This window comes from Henckelia pumila, unplaced genomic scaffold, assembly GCF_033568475.1.
Source record: "Henckelia pumila isolate YLH828 unplaced genomic scaffold, ASM3356847v2 CTG_461:::fragment_3, whole genome shotgun sequence".
Classification (NCBI taxonomy): domain Eukaryota; kingdom Viridiplantae; phylum Streptophyta; class Magnoliopsida; order Lamiales; family Gesneriaceae; genus Henckelia; species Henckelia pumila.
In genome coordinates, this window is record NW_027331831.1 from 13955287 (window position 1) to 13976341 (window position 21055).

General features: G+C 36.5%; 1 protein-coding gene across 1 annotated transcript; it reads right to left on the reverse strand.

Moving 5' to 3' along the window:
- Positions 1 to 806: 806 nt before the first annotated feature.
- LOC140872037 (uncharacterized) lies at positions 807 to 1481 on the reverse strand. The gene has a single exon (XM_073274773.1). The coding sequence runs from the start codon at positions 1479 to 1481 to the stop codon at positions 807 to 809; it is 675 nt and encodes a 224-aa protein (XP_073130874.1).
- Between the last annotated feature and the right edge of the window lie 19574 nt (positions 1482 to 21055).

Here is a 21055-nt window from a genome sequence, read left to right on the forward strand (position 1 = left end):
CAGACTCTAACAAAGAATAAGAGTCAATCAAGATCGATTGATGTCAAATAACAAAACCTCATAATCGATATCAAAAGATTCAAGAGTCATGATTCTATGATATAATAGCTTCAGCAAAATCGAAGAGAAGGCTCGACTGTAACTGATTTTCTTAATTATCTCATCAGATCTCTAAGCTCTTCCCGAATAATATTGATTGATCCATAACCGTATTCAATACCCAAAATAAAACGGAATCTAAATTTTGGAACTCATACTATAACTCAAATACCACAATTCAATTCAAATTCAATCTTATTTCTTCCAAAATGTAATTCAGCTTTTCTGATTCAAGTTGCTGATATCTTCTTTTCATAGCCTTTTACCAAGGTTAGAACATAGCAATTACAACAAATAAAGGCTCAATATAAAACTAATGTAGCATAATCAATTACTCAGCTATATCTGTATGCAATGCACCCAGATTCATAATTATGCAGGCAGATTAATCAAATCTTATAATTACCTGTAGTTTCGTCATCTGGTGAAGTTTGAGCCCAGTTAGCTGTAGATGCTTGTTTCCTAGGAGATGGATCTTCATTCTGATTTCCTCTCATTCCCCCTTGATTAGGACACACTCGAGAAAAATGTCCCACTTGATAGCAACGATGATACTTTCCTAAAGTTCCTCGGCATTTATCGCTAGCATGTTTTCCTCCACAATGAGTGCAGTATTCACCCACATACTCTGCCTTCTGACCCAAACCAAATGGTCTCGGTCTACTAGAGCTAGAGGAACTGCTACCATACCTCTTGAACTGTTGTCTCTAAAGCTTTAACCGCTCTTTAATATTGCTGCCACTACCTCCTGCCTCAAATCTGCTCTGTGATGACAATTGCGGATGAAATTGCGGTTGTACCACATACTGAGGCATGATTAAATTTTCATTCTGTGTCATAAAACCAGCTTCAGCTCTTTTAGCCTTGTCAATCGCTTCTACCAGACTATTCGGTCGCTCCGCATTTATCCAAGCATAAACATCCGGATTAAGGCCATTGATAAACAGATTAGCTTGGACTTCTTCATCATCAACCACGGGAGGAACAAATCGGAGTAAATTAAAGAATTTAGCAACATAGCTCTCAACAGTCAAATTTCCCTGCTGCTGATTAACAAATTCTGCAGCTCTATCTTCTCTAAAGGATATCGGAAGAAAACGCTGACAGAATTCAGTCTTGAATACCTTCCAAGTAATTACTGTTCCTCGGTTCTCCAGACTTTGTTTTGTCGCAAACAACCAGCTTCTTGCTAAATCTCGAAGTTGGTATATGATCAGCCTGATTCTACGTTCATCAGAGTACTCCAAAGACTCGAACAAGTGATCAAGCTCTTCTAACCAACTTTCACAAGCAATGTCATCTTCTGTACCTTTCAAAGTTGGCGGATCATACGTCTGAAATTGATCGAATAGTACTTCCATTGGTGTGAGGGTAGCATCCATCGATTCTAAAGGCTTACACTACTGTCTTGTTCAGTCTGAGTACTTACTTCACCTAAGGAGTACTGTTCTATTCAGTTTGGGGTGCTTACTTCACCCGAAGAACCTGACTTACTTTAAAATAAAATCTATAAGCAACGCAGATATTATACTATTCAAATCAATAAAACATATCTATAATCTCATGCCTTTTCATATAACACATGCTTACAAGTTCTCATGTTATTCAAAGAAAACATGTTTACAAGGAATTCATATATTCATGTAAATTCACATAATCAGGTAAACACGTAAGCATAAAAGCATATAATTTCTTCACTCAGTAAATCATGCTCGCATATAATGTATCAAAATAAGTAAATCATCAATCATGTCATACTAAAAATGCATGCGACTCAATCTACCCCGTTCAACCTCTATCTTAGTCCAAGAACTTACGCTCTGATATCACCTGTTGTGGGGACCTCGGGTGCTAATCTCATATTCACAATAATTCGGTCTAACAATTTAAGTCTAATTAATAAGAAATATTCAATCTGAATATTAATCTGAGTAATAAAAACCCAAAAATAATCTAAGACATATAGCGACGCGAAACCATCATTTGGCGACACAAAATCACGTCACGAAAAGAATAATTTTTTTTAAAAAAAAACTAAGGGCCTCGCTCGAGCGAGCCCTAGGCGTGCTCGAGCGAGCACTGCTCAGGCCAAGGTCAAAATGACCTCGCTCGAGCGAGCCCTGTGCTGTCCGAAGTCCTGAAACTGATCTATTTGTTGTCCTTTCCCATTTCAAGCTTCTTTTCAACATCAAACCATCCCAATCAAATCTAGGATGATCCAAATATAAGATATAAAGCTAGAACATGCATTTCTAAACATCATAACTTCATACATGATTTCTAGAAATGTAAAACAACAAGTTCCAAATCTGGTTTCCTATTCTTAAATCATGCTAAAATTAGCAATACATAAACATGACAACAAACAAACAACTCTAATTCTTAACCCGAGTTTCCACTTCTAACTTCTTGAATCTTGTGCTATCCAAGTCTCGTCTGATTCGTTCCTGCCCAACTTATTGCAATGGACACATATAAAAACAAAGCAATAGCCGGATAATTTCGGTGAGAAATACCTCTTAGTATGAAAGACATGTATATAGAGCAATTAAACATATCAATCGCATATACTATTATCACAAATCATTCAATCCCTATATACCCTTACCTGCTGGATTCCTTTCAATGAAAACAATATCATGACGACACATGTATATGTTAAAGGGTAAAGGATTTCAATCTCGCAGAATTGATATTTTATAAATAATCTCTTTGGGATCCCGGGAAAAGAATATGGCCATAATCAAGCCTCCCACCTACGCTCCCGCTCGAGGTGGTAACAGGCTCTTTTTTCCTGGACTGTGAATGCTATATTTGGAATTTCGGCAATAGGAACTCAAATCTGATTCCTAGCCTCACATATATAAGTCCACACGTCCAATATTTTCTTTTTGATTCTGCTTTCGGGGTTTCGAAAGAATTGTGGCTCAAGAGGATTACATCTCGACTCTATCAGAAATTTTACCACAATCAAATCGTTCATAATATTCTACACTTCTCAATATTAAATTAAAAAATATGTTTAATAAAAAAAACTCATTTAGTAAGAAACAAGATCAACTAAATCAAGTAGATCAAGTAAGTCATATATGATCAAACAAGTTTAACTAAACATGCAAATATGTGATTTGTAAAACTCGAAAACCACCACGTTCTCGAGTTGTTCTACCTGCCGAGGATAATGTCGAATCATACCTTTGTCTTGATTCAAATCTTTGAATTCTTGCACTTCTTGATCAATGACAAACTACCAAAATTCTGCTCAATCCCTTCTTGCTATTCAAGCTCTTAGTTGCTCCAACTCTTGGTTCAACTTCTTGCCGACTCGAACTCGTTGACTTGATATCACATGAGCTTTTAATCTCATCTCAATATCACAAATTCTTAACCACTTCAAGACTTGATAATATAACCGAAATTCAAACCGGCGGCGCAACGATTCGAATTCGATAAATTCAAAAGCTTACACATCATCTAAACATTGATCTAAATCCAATATCAACATCAAAATATCAGCCAAAATTCGAAAATATCAGCCCAACAATTTTAGAATTTCATATCAATTCAAAATCTTCTACCGGCGGCATAACGGACCGGAACCGAAAATTCTAAAAGCCTGAACAACATCTTCTCTATCAAAGGCAACTCATATCATACTCATTTCATCAACAACGTCTCGAAATATACAGCTCACATTTTTCAGAAATTCAAAAAATATTCAAAAATTGATAAACATGTCAGAACGACGATCTTTTCGCGATCCGACTTAGATATGCTATCGTCGTATATACTAGAACACGTTTATACAATCAAATCTTAAATCTAACAAAATTTCAAAATTAGAACATGGTAGAATTTAATCAAACTTACGTCAAAGTGTAGCACTCGAAACCGTAATCGCAAATATACGATCTATTTGAAATTCTACCGGCCGGATCAATTTTCAATAAATTTTGGAGCAAAGGAATCGGCCATGGAAGCTTGAGCTGAAGTTTCTGATTTCTCTCTATATTTGGCTGCAAAATGGTGATACATACACGTTTAAACATATGTGCATGCCATGTGTTTCTCCACTCACCAAGCAAAATTGCATTTTGGTCCTGAGATTCCAATAATTGCAAATCGGTTTTTAATCACTACTTTGCTTCTAAATAGATCCTTTTTAATTCTAAACCCAACATTTAAATCTTCAATCCCATAAATAATTAATTCAAATATTTTATCCTTTTAATTTAAGAATCCCGGAATTTAAATCCCAAATTCCGTAAATTCTCAAATTAAATATTTTCGACTAGAAAATTAATTCTCTAATTTCCATAAACTCTCAAATAATATTTTTTCCCAAATTCGGAATTTAAATCTCAAATTCCGTAATTAATAACTTAATATTTTCAGGCCTTACATGTTTCATGTTGTTAGTGCATGACAGTTTTCGGGGACTGATAGTTGAGTACTTTGCTCGGATCTTTCCAATGTTATTCTTAGGAATTGTCCTTGAGTTGTGATCCGGTCAATGATTACGGATTTTTGATGAGCATTAGCAAGATTAGCATCAGTTGTTTTGGCCGTGAGATGAGACAACAGCTGAGACCTGTGGTTTTTCGTCTGGCGGGATTGCTGTCATTGATCTCCCAGTATGTTTCTGATGTGCTGTACCATTGAGATATTAGAATCGAATTTGATCGATCTGATAGATAACTGGATTGCCGCTAAGTATTGAGGACTTTGTGTGGGATTGAGGTGAACCAGTTTTGTCCATCCCAGTTCGTAAGTCAACAATTGCAAGAATTTATCGTTATCCAGGACAGGATAACCATTATTTTGTTTCAAGTATTATCTCGGGTGACGAGATAGATGTAGACATTCGTTACAGACTACTAATGTTGGGGATGGTGTTAGTTCATTTAAGTTTTCGGCGGGATAGTAATGTATTCTTTGAGGTAACAATCTGAGAAGTTTAGTGCCATGGGGATAATATCCTTGACAGGTTGACAAGTGGGAATCGTTTGAATATTATCTCCGGTTTTGAGATTCAGATCACTGGGAATCGTGATCAGTCGGAGTGTTTCACAAGTTGTGATCATACCACTAGAGGTGTAATCTGAGGTTGTCAGATACAGAAGGTGGTGTGCCGAGATATTGATGCCTTGCAGGTAAATGATATAGTATAGGACGTTTGTTTCGCATGGGCTATTCCATTGAGAAGCAAGACGTTGTCCTTGTCTAGAAAAGAGTAACTCGGGTGAGTACTCTGATAAGGGATCTTTAGTAATTAACGCTAAGATCAGAATTGTTAGACGGTTGGCTAACACTTGCGATAACATCGGGGATGCGATGTCAGTGTTAGACCAGTTGGGGATACAATGTGTTTGTATCTTGTTTTCTCGTTTGGCATTGAAAGAGTTCGTGCATATCTAGAGATAGTTAATGACTAGTTATGGTCTTAGAAGAAGTGTTATCGCTAAGATTCGCAGTCAGAGATGCAGTCAGAATTATTATTCGACGAGTAGTCAGGAGACTACAGTAATCTTGTGATATTTGGTTTAGATATCCGAGGAATTGTGTTAATAGCCAGCTAGTAGATATTACTACACAATCAGTGACTAAGATCACATAAGTTAGTTGAACAGTGAGTTCTCGGTAAACTACTGTGTGATCTGATAAGAGTTCAGATGATCTTGCGAAATCGGTATGACGAATCAAGATTTTGATGACTGTGCAGACAGTGACGTTTCTGAATCGTTGTTGGAAATGTGTCAAGATTCAGTAACAGTCGTTAGACATGTTAGCTCATGTTAGAGGAAAACTGATATTTTAAATTGCAAGGAAGATCCTTTCATGTGTCGGCGGACACAAGATTTTGAAGAAATTACCAGTCGATGGTATTGGATCGTTTCCGATGGACAGTAAATTACTGACGATAATCAGTAGTGCTATACAGTTATCAGCGGGATTGCGGATGGTAAAGCATTTGCCTGAATGTAGGATGAAATAATTACCTGGATTATTGTCAAGGCATCCGATGTTAGAATCGGAACGGAGTTCTAAGCCAACTCTAGAAGTCGTAATGTGATTCATTGAAGGCTAGATCATGCAGGTTTTAGCGAGGTCTGAATTTTTGAAAGTTTTTCGACTAGATGTTTTGAATCGGAACTATTAGTGAATGGGATAAGTTGGTCTATGTCACGTTCTCGGGATTTCCCTAGATTTCGAGGACGAAGGATTTAAACTATCGGGTAGGATCAGACGATCTGATCAGAGAATGGTCCATCCAAAGTGCGTGAGATCGGACGCTCCAATCAGGTAAACAAACGACCCGATCTGACTAGGGCTTGCGTCATCAAGTTGGTCAGCATGATGACATCATTGCTGACATCATGAGGGCACATCGGACTCTCCGATGCATGGATCAGACGGTCCGATCTGTACCCGGGAGAGGTGTATGGTTGCATGTAAACGGATTGACACATGACGGAGAACTGACGGTCCGATCTAAGAACAGGCGATCTGATGGCGATCGGACGCTCCGATGGTGTGATCGGACGGTCCGGTTGCAGTCTATAGATATGGGCGAAACGTCTCATTTCCTAGCACTCAGAACTTCTCTCGTTCGCCCATATGGCTCTATTTTATGGCTTTTTGGGTAATCTTATTTTAGAGTTGGAGTAGGAAGTATATTTTAGTATAATCAGACAGTGTCTAACATAGTAGCGGAGTAGTTCTCGAGTAGCTGAGCTGTGCTCGAAGCTGCGGAACTGCAGCAGGGTTGTGCCCACGTTGTAGGGTAGTTGCCATCAGCGGGGTGACGAAGGACGCATGTATAGCTTTGACTTCCTAAAAATATAAGGGAGTATGCTATAGCTTAGTTAAGGCTTTTAGAGCTTAAATAGTGATGCATGGGTATTTTGCATTGTAGACGCAGTAGCATGGTCAGTAGGCTTGGAACCTTGACGGGAATTCTAGGACTGCCTTAGTAAGGTACATAGGTACTGACTGAGATTGTCAGCAGGTATGCATGATTATATGTTGCATTTATGTGTCATTATTGCATGGATTTATTATGTTGCATTTGCATATCATATTGAGCCTGTACATCTGTTGAGATGAGCCAGTAGGGTCGCTCAGCCCTATTTGGACGTTTGATGTCGAGGGCTCTGCTGATCGACGGGTCTAACCAGCACTGACATCAAGGGATCCCGGGTCCACGTCTAGTTTGGAGTGAGTGGTCGCGCACAGTGGTTTGATTCCCCGTTGTGACGAGCTCATATCCTAGGCCCCAGTCTGAGGAGTTTGGATACAGTTATCCAGATACGGATACCCGAAAATTTCATCATACATGCATCATGTCTGTATGTTTACCCATACTAGCGTATTGGGCTTTAGAGCTCACGTCCAGTGTTTTCTATTTTCTGGACACCCCATTCGACGGGGCAGTTGCAGGTGCAGGTGCAGGTACTGCGCCCAGGGACTCGGAGTAGTCAGTGACCAAGAAGAGACAACAGGATTAGCTGTAGGATTTATCGTTATTAAGATTTATTTGATTGGTTTGTATTTATCAAATTTTTTTTAACTGGTTGTATTCTGTCGATCCAGTTTTTATTTGGGTTTTCGTAGCATATCTCTGATTATGTTAAATTGCATGCTTATTTAAGCTTTAATCTCTGATTAGTAGTGGATCCGGATTGGGTCACTACAATGCCCGAGGCTGACAAGAGGCGAGGAGTAGCCGCCGGTGCCAAGAGGTTGCACGGACAATGAGCGGCTCATATAAAGCTTCTAGGCGAAGAGAGACATGAATGAATCAATCACGTACCAGAATGAGAGAGATTCTAAGACTGTGTATGCATGAAATCCACTGTCGAGGAGAGCTTAAAAGATTTGTTTGGTAATAGTCATATCAAGAAAATGCATCTTTATTTTGGGAGCTTATCAGATAAGAATTCCAAAGTTAAGTGTGCATAACTTGAAGCAATTTTGAAATGGATGATCTCCTAAAAATTTTATCAAGGTGTGTGAGTGAGAACAAAAGTACGCTGAAAATATCCATCTTGGTATAATGGAGACAGTCAACGAATCTGGGGCGTTACAGTTGGCATCACAACCGATATGTAATGTCCGAAAAATCCATAAATCCACTTATCCACTTACGAAAATTTAATTAATTATTATGAAAAGTTAATTGTTATGAAAAGATTGTGTTTAAATGTTTAAATTATGAATTATTATGAAAATGTCAGTTTTTGATGCCTTTCAAGTATGAGTTTAATTTCGCTGATGAAGGAAATTGAGACTACTAGCCTATGAGCAAGGTATAAGAAATTTTAAGTTAAGTATATTTTATGAAGGTTTTTATTTAAAATTGATGAATGATATTCAATTTTTAAGTTTAGGAAAGAAAGTTATTTTAAATGGTTATATTTTAAACTTTATTGGCTAACTTTCGGTCCATAGGTTTTTTTTTTTTTTAAAGATTAAAGTCCAACTTATTGCAGTAAAAAAAGTTAGCGTTAAATCTTTTTTTTCTTTCTCTCCTCCTTTCACGCTAACAGCCGCCCCAATTCCCTACCCATAAGTTTCTCTTCCCCTTTTCTTACTTTCACGCCACCATCTTTCCATCTCCCTTCAGTTTTGAAATTCTGCACTTTTTGTGGTAAAATTTGTCGTTCGATCATTCGTTTGAAGGCTAGATCGCATCCCAAAGTCCGGATTTCTCCCTACCAACGAAGAAAGGTAAGTTTCTCCAATATTTTGAAACCACCACCCAAATATAGATACATAGATATAATAATCTGCATGTTGATGTATATGGAATATATATTGCATGGATTTTTGAGAGATTTTGAATAGCATGATGTAGAACTATGAAAAGTGGATCGTTCTTGATGCTTTGTGAAATGATTTTTTAGAATTGATGCAAGAGAATTTTGAAATTTTTGATTTTGGTGTGTGTATTTTTTAAAAAAAATTTTGATTCAAATATTTCGAAGTGGGTAGTTTTCAGATGGATCCTTTTCGAGTTTTAAAACTTTTTCATGAAAGTGATCGAATTTTCAATGTGTGAGTCAGTTGTTTGAATTAAGGATCTAAAAAGACGGAAAAAGACCGAAAAAGACCAAGAAACCTCATAATTTCCTCCTGACATAGCAGGAAGGTGCCGAGGTGTGCCAACGCCGCCAGGGTCGAAACCCTGGTGCCTCAGCGCTAGGGACTGCCCCAGGTTTCCTTTTTAATTGTCATTTTGAAGTCCTGAATTCATTTTTAAGGTCTTTTAAGGTGTTTGAAATATTTATAAGATGTTTCATGAAAAAAATGTCAAGGTTTGAATCCAAAAACGAAAAGAGCGACTCACATAAATCCGTTTAGTTATGAAATATATGTTCCTATAAAAGGCATGAAATTTTAGAAGCGTTCTTGCTTTTATTTCAATTTAGCATGCATGATTCTAAACATGAAAAATTTAAAGATCAAGACACGAAAAGAAGTTTTATGATGAAAACGTTTATGAATGTGATGATGTTTTACGAAACGACGAATTTTATGATGTTTTACGAAGTATGATGAAAGATGAGTTTGATGATGCATGAAAAGAAAATTTTGATGTTTGAGTGTACTTTGTGGTGATAGTACAAGATTGGTGTCCCGGATGAGCTCCGAAGAAGGCATTTACAAAAAAAAGAAAGTTTATGTGCATATCGGTGACTGCCGATATGAGACAGAACATATATTGACTTTGGCTGATATAAGTTGTACCAAATGTTATACTTATGTTGCGCAACTATTTACATGATCATGGACCCAATGAATGTGCCTAATGGTTACCACATTTGCATGTATCTCATCACCAAAAGAAAATAAAGTTTATTTTTATGTTATGATCACATCCTATGCATGTTATAATATTTTATTATGTACTCGTTATTATATATGCTTGTTTAGTCTTTAGACTCACTGTGGTTGGATGGTGCAGATTAAAACGAAGGAGTTGATTATTTAAAAGTTGATCATGTGGCTTAGTAGTCGAGGAGGTGAGAAGAAATTGCATGGCACGCTGTCTGAGAACCTTATGCCACGCATGTTCACGAAAGTTTTATGCAATTATATTAATGTTATGCATGTTTATTTGAAATCATGTCTTAGCATGCTTTTTTAAGATCGAATACTTTATCGTATCAAATTTTATGTATGTGGAAGTTCTGGTGGCATCATTTTGTTCAAAGAGATTTTCTACAAGTTTTGTGTCATGAGATTTTTGAGTCATTTGATTGAACTTAATTTTATGCATGATATTTTATACTTACGAGCACAATGCATATTTTACTAAAATGAAAAATTAATATGTATTTTTTTGAAATTTAATATTTTTATAAGCTTAAATGAGAAATACGGGACGTCACATGACCTCTCTTAGTATAGTATGGTTCAAGGATGAACCATGCAGAAGCTGGTGGGCATGTGATGCCCAGGCTGACAAGAATGCGGGGAGTGATTGCCGGTGCCAAGAGGTTGCAGGGACAATGAGTGGTTCCTATCAGGCTTCTAGGCGAATGAAGACGTGAATGAATCGATTTTGTACCGGAATGAGAGGGATTCTGAGACTGTGTATGTCATGCCCAGATCCCGGAGTCGGTGACATCGATGTTGATTTCAAATAAAATTCGTAAACAACAAGTCTCTTAGTATATAATTTAACCAAAACATGTCTATTCATAAAAATCCATAATGAATTGTCTTTACAACTGCAAAATTCCCAAAAGAGAATAAAAACGGAAGCATTTTACGACTTAAAAATCAGAATAATAACGATAAAAAATCAAAAACTCTCTTCATCACCATCCTCAAAACACGTCTTATTCTTTCTCCTCTAATTGTTCTTAGGTACCATCTTGGAGGAAAGTAAGGGGCGAGTGATATATACGTCACTCAGCAAGTGAGGACCAATCGATCACATAATATTAAAACATACATATGCATATATTCTTGACAGAGTTTAAGCTTGGCTTTAAAACATAACATAATCCATAGACATATTCATAGGATAACATATATTATCATGACAAAGCATAACTTATCATAACGTAACATGGCACTAAAATTCATATCCTTATTCGTGGCCAACTGATCAGTCCCCTATATGTAATTTCGCTAAGGGAGTGATGTAGTTACTCGATTCCTAATCAAGAAATTTAACCATATAAGCATGTTTAAATGGTTTAAGCATGATAAAGGAACCAACTGAGGAAAATTATTAGAAAATCCTATTTAAGACATTCGAAAATGGCCCGGAGGGCATCAAGTACCGAGCAGTTTGGAAGGTCTGAACTTTGGTATAAGGACTTCGGAAGGCAAGGGTGCAGTTTGGATGCACTGAGCAGTTCGGAAGTTCCAAACTTGAGATCATAAGACACGATCGCCTTTAGATAAGAAGTTATGGGTTTTTGATTGAAGATTTGAATCGAATAATTTCGGAAGCTTCGAACCCTCAGCTCGGAAGGTCCGAACTCTGTCTGGACAGTGAATTATCCAATCACAGGACACACGTTCAGTGGAATGAGATCGGAAGAACCGAAGGCACGATTGGGATGTACGAACTAGTTCGGAAGGTTCGAATGGTAGATCGAAACTTCCGAAATCCTGTTTATAAATAGAGGTTGAGACCCTCATTCTGAATTTCCTATTTCCTCAGCTTCCTCTCTCGTTTTTAGTCTAAATTTGAGGTTTTTTAGGCTTCGTCTCAAGGGCCAAGCGATAGTGATACACTACGAAGATCGTATCAAAGTTGTGCCTAGAGTTTGGGACCATCATCATTAGTGTGTTAACGACGGACACATGTATTACTCTGAGTTCCTTGATAAGTTTGGGAGTATCTATTAGCTTAGTTAAGATTTTTAAAATATAAAAATTGATACGGTATACATTTGATTATAGGCTTTGATACTAGGTTGTTCACCTAGACTTTAACTATAGAGGTATATAAGTACTGATCGAGATATCCAGCTGAGTATGCATTCTTATATGTTGCATTTTATTTTCCATGATATGCATGTATTACTATTCATATGTTGCATGTCATGTATCACGTTTAGTTGTATCTCCTTCGAGATAGCCATTTCTAGTAGGGTCGATCAGCTCGAGTTTATTGAAGATTGGACATCATGAGTCACGGTGGTTGACGAGTCGGGAGGGCTGAGAGGTTTCTAGGATATTTTAGATCCATGTTCGGATGTTTGTGATAGTTATCCATAGGGGTGTTTCTGAGTTGATACTATGCACTCTAGCGTATCCAGTTTGAGCAGGAGTTTCCTTGTTGATCCAGTTACCTAGTTCACGTGATATGCATACATATTTAAGTTTGTATACTCGTATTTATTGTACTGAGAGTTAGCGCCCAAGTCCTTGTTTTTATCTTGGACACCCTATTCTGCGGGACAGGCCTCAGGTTGGATGAGGCAGACAGGAGTGAGTCCCGAGGCGAGGAGCATTGTCGTTGAGATTTAGGTTATCTGGTTCAGTTGGTTTATCTTTGGTTGTATTACACTGATTTCGATATGGTTGTACCTTAACCAATATTTCAGATTAATGCTTTTGATTGAGTTTTTTTTATAGTTTCCGCTGAATTATCTGATTATTGTTATTTAATTTTTCATTGAATTCTTAAAAATTTGATTAATAGATGATTATGGAGCGGGTCACTATAGTGAGGTCATAGAAAGTTTATTATTACCCACCGCATCAAGACATTAACTTTTCATAGTTCAAAATTTTTTTTCCCACTCTTAATTCACATCACAACAGTGCCGTAAAAATATTTATATCAAACAGAATTCATGTTGTATCAAGAGTAAAAAGTACTTAACATGATTTAAAAATACTATGAATGATTGAATTTTAAAAAATACATATTCTTTAAAACACAAAGGTCACTTACGGATTCTCTACGTGCGCTATTGAATTGCTTGAGTTGATGCAACACTTATATTTCAAAAATTCAGTAAACTTGAAGAAAGGTCATAGACATATTGTATTACACTGATTTCGATATGGTTGTACCTTAACCATTATTTCAGATTAATGCTTTTGATTGATCGATCTCCGTCTTCGTTTTTCAATTAAAAGCTCAGATTTCTCTTCAAAATATGCACGATCAATTCCCATAAATCCTTCTCTCTGATATGTGTACATATGCGTGTGTGGCGGCTCCCCTTCAATTGTATGACTTAAAATCCTTTTATATACCGTCATCCAAAAGCCCAGCAAAAAGCCCAACAAAATATTTGCCGAAATAATTAAAATCTGAGATCGCACGATTAAGCGGGCGCTCCTTAAATCCTAGGCGGGCGCGCACATGTCTCGGTATTGATTTCTCACTTCACAAAAGTATATGCGCGTTTGCTCCTGATGATGCGTTAAAGAGAAGCGCTAAAAATTTTCCTTCTTAAGCCCAATATGAAAGCCCAAATATCCTCTTCTCATTTTCCCGTTACTCTGTTCTTTTCTTTTCTTTTTCTCTTCTTTACTGCTTCAATTTTCTTTTCTCCATTTTATTCTTTTCTTTTCTCTTCTCAAATTCTTATTTTTCTTCTCTTTTCCACAATACTTACTAATTTCCTTCAATCACAAAAATAACAAAACTCACACATAAATCTGCTCAAAATCAACAATTAACAATTAAAATTATAATTAATTAAAGTGTATAAAATATGAGTGAAAGATGAGTGAAATTAGAGTAAATGATAGTCCTCAAAGATGAAAAAACATCATATTAAACAAATTACGAGTTTGGAATTTGGAAAATATTCCCCTATTATATACATTGGGTGGGAATGGATATTCACAAATGATGCTCTCATTGGGTCATGGTCAATGTCTTCCTCCTACACCTTAGACAAAAGTGAGGCAAGAGACTTTACTAGAAAAACACTTGGATGATGGTTCTACCAATCCCTAGGGATTGAAAACTCCTCTCCACTTGTGTCATGCAGTGTATTATAGGATCTTTGTACATGTTAACATGAGCATGTCTTCTTGTGTCGTAAATCAAAAAGATTATTTTTCATAATGCTGAGATTGTTCCTAATACATGACATTTTGATCCAAAGCCACTTCCACTAGGAGAGTGTGATTCTCATGGCCCACAATGTTTGTCCTACAATCGGAACAAATTTTTCTCAATTAAATAAGATTTATCTCATCCCTGCGTACTAATATTGTTCGATCTCTCAGTCACATGTTCTCAAAGATTAGTGGAATTAGATTAAATTATAGTCCTCAAAGATGAGAAAACATCATATTAAACAACTTATGAGTTTGGAATTTGAAAAATATACCCCTGTTGTATACATTGTATTCTATAACTGCGTACGTCTTACAAATTTAGTTCAAGTACACGAATCGCACCAAATAAGAGATTATTCCAATGATTAAAGATATTATTCTTAATCTGCGATAATTTCTTCCTGGATTGAATTGTACAAAATATGAGGCTATTCGAACTTGTTTCATCTCAAATGGAGTTTTACAAAATAATATAAACAGACTTACGTACTATTGTATTTCCATCAATCACAAAATCTTACAAAGACAGTTAATCAAAGTTGTTTTTGAGCAATCCCCTTTCATGAGATAAAATACTTGCAGCCAATCAAGCATGGTATGTGTCCATCATCATTGTATTCTGATATTCCTACATCTCAGCCGAGTCACGAGCTAGACACTCTACCCACATGCATGCAAAAACACTACAATCAAGTGATTCACCTTGATGACGCGTACGTTCTCTCAACACAGTAGTTTCCTCGATGACGAACTTTGAACTATGCCTAACCCAACCAATCAAAAAGCGTGCCTTCATAGAAAAACATTATTAAAAGAATCATTCAGACAAATTACATAACATGATATAACAAAGGCTCACCAAAGTTCTACATGCCCCTAAGCTGAAAGAATCAGGAAGTGAATTCCACATTTTGAATATCCCTTCTTTTGCGTGAAATACTAGCAGAAACCAATGGACTCTGCTATTAATTGGAAAAACGAGGTATTTGCATCTCTTGAACAAATCTCCGTTAATTTTCTGCAAACAATTCTTAGAGGCAGCAGAGAGTCCCGCAAATAAGGAGTCGTAGTCATTGTTCTGTACCTTCATTTTTTTGCCGACTCTTTCGAGGAGATGAAACACTTTTCTCTACTTTAAACAACACAAATAACATGAAAAACCAAAAACTAAGTCAAATGTTTAATAAATCACCGATCGCGCTTTTACATTTCTACTAACCTGCACCAAAGTATCCATGCAAAATATTTCATTTCCATTATTCACACTGTATTTTTCCATCATGCGCATTTGAACATTGATAATTTCATGGCTAACAAGCTTATCAAACAAGAAACCACAGAACACGAGCCCTGACAAATTGACAATTTCATCTTGCCAAACCTCGACACTACAAAAATAGATGAATTCTATTGTATTAAAAATGATCCTAAAAAAGTGATAAGAAAATAGAGCGAGCTTTCAGTGAGAAATTCATACTCTATGTCATCCCTCAAAAGATAATCCGTCAACAACTTTTTCTCTTTGGCAGTGGCTTCTTCATGTCCACGGAAATCTGTTCTACCTTGATATTGAATAGTCCACTCCTTACTCAAACCATTATTTGGTTCAAGATTCTCAACATCAATTACTTTTCCTCCCTACGTCAGAATACATAAACATGGTCAACATCAGTAACACGAAGTAAAATATAGGACTTCAAAATCAAATAACCAAGGTGAAAGTTCGTTCCGATCTAAGTCAAACATTTTTCCTGCGCTTCCTCTTTGGTGTGGTACTGGATGGAGTCACAAACATTGATGCTTTCTTTTCTTTACCCGATCACCCCTCGTTTGGACATTATCGACGATAGAAGATTGAAAATTAGTGTTTTTCGCAACCTTCTCAGAATTATCATCACTCTCGTCCACCCCACCACTTTTTTCAGAAGTATAGTCACTAGTATCCCTTTCAAACACATTGGTTAATGCATTCGTTGAAATATCAACATCAGAAACATTATTTTCCTTAACCACTTTCGTTACAAGATTATCCAACAATTGATCAATCTCATTCAGATCCTCAGTACAAGAATTCTGTCCATCGGCTTCGGTACTTTTCGTTCCCGTGTGACCACTTTCTGAATTTTTTTACCCCTCAGGCTCAGAACCAACAACACCTTTTCCATCTCCAAGTCATCAACACCTATACTTTTTTTAATCTCAAATTCGGCACCAACAACACCCTTTCCCTTATCCAATCCATCACCACTTGCATCTTCACCCTTCTTCAATTCACCAATTTCTGAACATCCACACCTTCTGCATTCAAATTATCAGATAAACCAACACTTTCACTCATAAAAATTTGGTCACCATTTGTATTTTTTTCCCTTCAACGAGTAATCGACACAATTCTTGATAGGCACATCCACAAAATCAAATAAATTACCACCTAGGTCATGTCTCACACTTAACTCCTCTTCCTCATCGGTCTCATTGATTCCACCAGCAACGTCATCAGAACTCAGATCATTGTCAACTACAACATTCTTTCCATTCCGCTTTCTACCAATTTCCTTCTCCAACACCATATTTTATTTCGCATCAACCAAATATCTCTTCGCACTAACTCTCTCACGTTTAAACTGTGCACAAATTTGTTTCAACATTTTAATCTAAGTCATTTGTTTATTCACAGTTTTTTCGAGTTCACAATTATCTCTTATGCCTCCTAGTTCCTTCGAAACCGGCAACAACAACTACAACAATAAAAAATTAATGAAGAATGTTTTTTTTCTAAAACATGAAATAAAGGATGCTACTGAAATTATCTTGTTGTCCAACAAGATTTTCTCATCCGGAAAGGTATATATCGACAAAACCTGATCCAAAAATAAATATATATAATGCTCCAGCATTCGAAATAGGATAAGTAATATAGAAGATACCTTGGTTGAAGATATGACATCAAAAACCGCTTCATCTTTCACAACATTCAAATGGATATTGCTTTTTCTGAAACGAAACAGGCGGGGGAAGATATGGACACCACGTGGTACAGCTAATGATGACACTATCTCATACAACCAAGCCTAAGCCAAATATCATATAAGTAAACAAATTCAACAAATTAATATCACAATAACTCATATAACTATATACTCACCATCAATCCAACCGTGCAACCATCCAGATAAAGTTTACTTGCTTGATTATCTAATTCTCGATATAGAAACCGAAACAGAGCATCTCCCCAACCAAACTCAAAAAATGTGCTCAGTTCATCAATATAAGAAAAGATAATCAGGAGTAATGTAATTACCAGTCGAGAATATTACAGAATTAAAAATGAACAAAATAACATTCGAACAAAATCATCAATGACAGCTTGGACATTACTCCTCGCAAGTGAAACAAGCTTCTCTTTGATAACAATCCTGTGAGTATTGCTTATTTCCCCTCCAAAGTGTCGAGACAGGAAGCTTGATTCCAACTTCAGGTCCAAATCAACTTGTTGCCCTCTATGATGCAAACCAAGAACGATGGAGAAGTCTCTTGAAGTGAAAAGTATGGAAATATCACCACCTACAATGAACGAGCATGAAGGGCTATCAAATCTTTCAAAAAGGTAGTATACTCTGCCACTACTCACAGGTAGAACTGACATGTCTATCCATTTACCAACTGGAGTATCTTTTATTCTACTCAGTCGTTCATTCCCTATAACCATCTTCAACTCCTCCATAATATTTTTACAATAAGCAAGGGGACATCGTGTAAATATTACCTTACCACTTTTCATTGACTCAACATCATCACATATTTCCTCCTCATCAGCCATTTCTAATAATTAAAAATCATTATAAAATATTTTCATTATAAAAATAACATAATGGAATATTGCATGGAAAAGAACAAAAACTTCAAATTTGGGAACAATTGGGTACTTATGTACAAAAATTTGTCAGTTGTCTTCAAAAATATAACACTATCGAATATATATTCAAAAAATCAAAACCATCATATTTCATAACAATATAACATTTATTTAACAACATTGATCATTCTTCACCAAGATATACTTCAAAAAAAAAATTTAAGAACAAAACCCTACAAATTGGAGATAAAATATTTAAAATGAGGAACTGTAAAAAAAAAATACGAAACTTAGGAATAATGATGAAAATATTTTGACAAATATATGCAAAAAAAGAACGGTAGCAACACATTTGACCTACAAAACCCTAAAAATAATGGAAACACATAAATATTAAAGATTCATACAATGAGGACCAAAATTATTCCTCTAAACGATAAATTTTCTCAGTTACTCGAGACAAATCATCTATAGTGGTCTATTTCAAAAATGAAAAACATGGTTCAACTATTTTCGATTTCTTTGACTTCTTCATAGTGCCCGATTTCTTTTCCTTCCTCACTTCACAATAGAAGATTGAAAATTAGTGCTTTTCGCAACCTTCTCAGAATTATCATCACTCTCGTCCACCCCAACACTTTTTGCAGAAGTATAATCACCAGTATCTCTTTCAAACAAATTGGTTAATGCATTCGTTGAAATATCAACCTCAGAAACATTATTTTCCTTAACCACTTTCGATACAAGATTATCCAACAATTGATCAATCTCATTTAGATCCTCAATACAAGAATTATGTCCTTCGGCTTCGGTACTTTTTGTTCCCATGTGACCACTTTCTAAAAATTTTTACCCCTCAGGCTCAGCACCAACAACACATTTTCCATCTCCCAAGTCATCAACACCTATACTTTTTTTAATCTCAAACTCGGCACCAGCCACACCCTTTCCCTTATCCAATCTATCACCACATGCATCTTCACCCTTCTTCAATTCACCAATATCTGGAATATTGGTCTTATCCAATTCCTAAACATCCACACCTTCTGCATTCAAATTATCAGATAAACCAACACTTTCACTCGTAACAATTTGGTCACCATCTGTATTTTTTTCCCTTCAACGAGTAATCAACACAATTCTTGATAGGCACATCAACAAAATCAAATAAATTACCACCTAGGTCATGTCTCACAATCAACTACTCTTCCTCATCGGTCTCATTGATTCCATCAGCACCGTCATCAGAACTCGGATCATTGTCAACTAAAACATCCTTTTCCTTTCCGCTTTCTACCAATTTCCTTCTCCAACACCACATTTTATTTCGCATCAATCAGCTTTCTCTTCACACTAACTCTCTCACGTTTAAATTGTGCACAAATTCGTTTCAACATTTTAATCTCAACCATTTGTTTTGTAGCACCCGGTATTTTCCTACGTAAATCCGCATGCATAATTAGGAAAAATAATTTTTTTAAAATTTATAATTTGGGATTAAATGATTTTATGTGATATTATGTGAATTATATGCATGGTTTAAAGTTTATTTTAGCATTTAACCCGCAATTATGAAATTTTTAGATTTTTGAGTAAATGATTTATTTGATCGCGTTGACGGGACCGTTGACGAACGATATGTTGGATTTTCATCCAAAATATTTTATTATATTTTTATAGGCCTTAAAATATTATTTTTAAGGTATTATTTTATGAAAATTATAGTATTAATAATTATATATATACAGTATTCTATTTTCCTCCAAAATAAGCCATTTTATTGACTTTTAAAGACTTTTAAAAATCCCTTAAATTAATATTTCGGGATTATTGTTTTAACATCAGATTAATATTTTATTTAGGAGTTTTAAATTATTTTTTTATGATATATTAGTTTATGAGATTAATTAGTGTAATTATAATTAAATTATATCCTAAATTCTACCCTAACCCACGCCCTAAGCCCCTAGCCGCCTCCTCCATTGTCTCCTTCACCTTCTACATCAGATAACCAGTCTCCATAGCCGTGTTGTTGAAGTTTTTAAGTTGGTTTGAATATCCGTTCGTCACGGAGCGTCGTACACGCGTCGTAGGCCTCGGTTTTGTTTAAATCTTGGTAAAAGGCATGTCGAATTCTCTTCTTTTCCATCATATAAGCTATGTACACGTTTTTATGTCTGAAACATCATGTATTTTCTGAAAATTTCGAAATACTTGAAGATCCATGGTTAGAACATGAACAACTCACTCTTTTGCTTGATTTTCACATGCATGGCCACGTTTTTTTATGCAAGGTGAGGATCTGGGCTGCTGACTAGAGGTTAAAGGGGTGTATCAGGGTCCCTAGGGTCAATCTAGGTCGGGATTTGAGGCTGATCTAGGCTGGAACGAAGCTTCCTTCTTCTGATGTTCATGTGCATAGGTTAGGGTTACGGGGAAGAAGGGTTCGTTCTCCCTCCTCAGGCCATGGCTTGGGGTAAGACTTGATGGGTTGGAACCTCGTAGATGTTGGCTAAATTTTGGAAGTGGTTTTGTGGTCATTGGTGGTCGAAGAAGGCTGCACGATCAAAAATACGGCAGCTGCTCTTGTCTGTGCGCGAGCTGGGGAACAGCCTGGTTGCAAGGTTTCGTTCTCCTCCTCTAGTTCATGGTTTGGGACGGTTCTTGGCTTTATGGAAACGTCTAGGTGTGGGATAGGTATAGGGGGTGGTACTCCGGCCGGTGGTAGCCGGAGCAGGGCGGCCGACAGCTTTCTTTGTTGTTGCTCATGGCCGCAGCTGAAGGGAGAAGGGGGATCAAGTTTTTGGGCCTGGTTCGGGCTGGGCTCTGGCTTGGGGGTCCGGGTCTGGTCCGAAGGGTCATGTCAGTTGGGTCCGGCTTTGGGTTGGGTTAGTCGGGCTCGGGTATTTTATTTTTTAAAAATTATTTATTAGTTTAAGTGTTTTTTTATGGGCTAGGCTAGTTAATAATTTTTATTTGGGCCATTAGGTTTCATAGAGGTGGTTTTACCACCGAGCACAGAGTAGTTTTACTACCAGCATAGAGGTG

What these genes read in the sequence shown, in the direction of transcription:
- LOC140872037 (XM_073274773.1), bottom strand. Translation starts at nt 1,481, where the DNA reads ATGGATGCTACCCTCACACCAATGGAAGTACTATTCGATCAATTTCAG.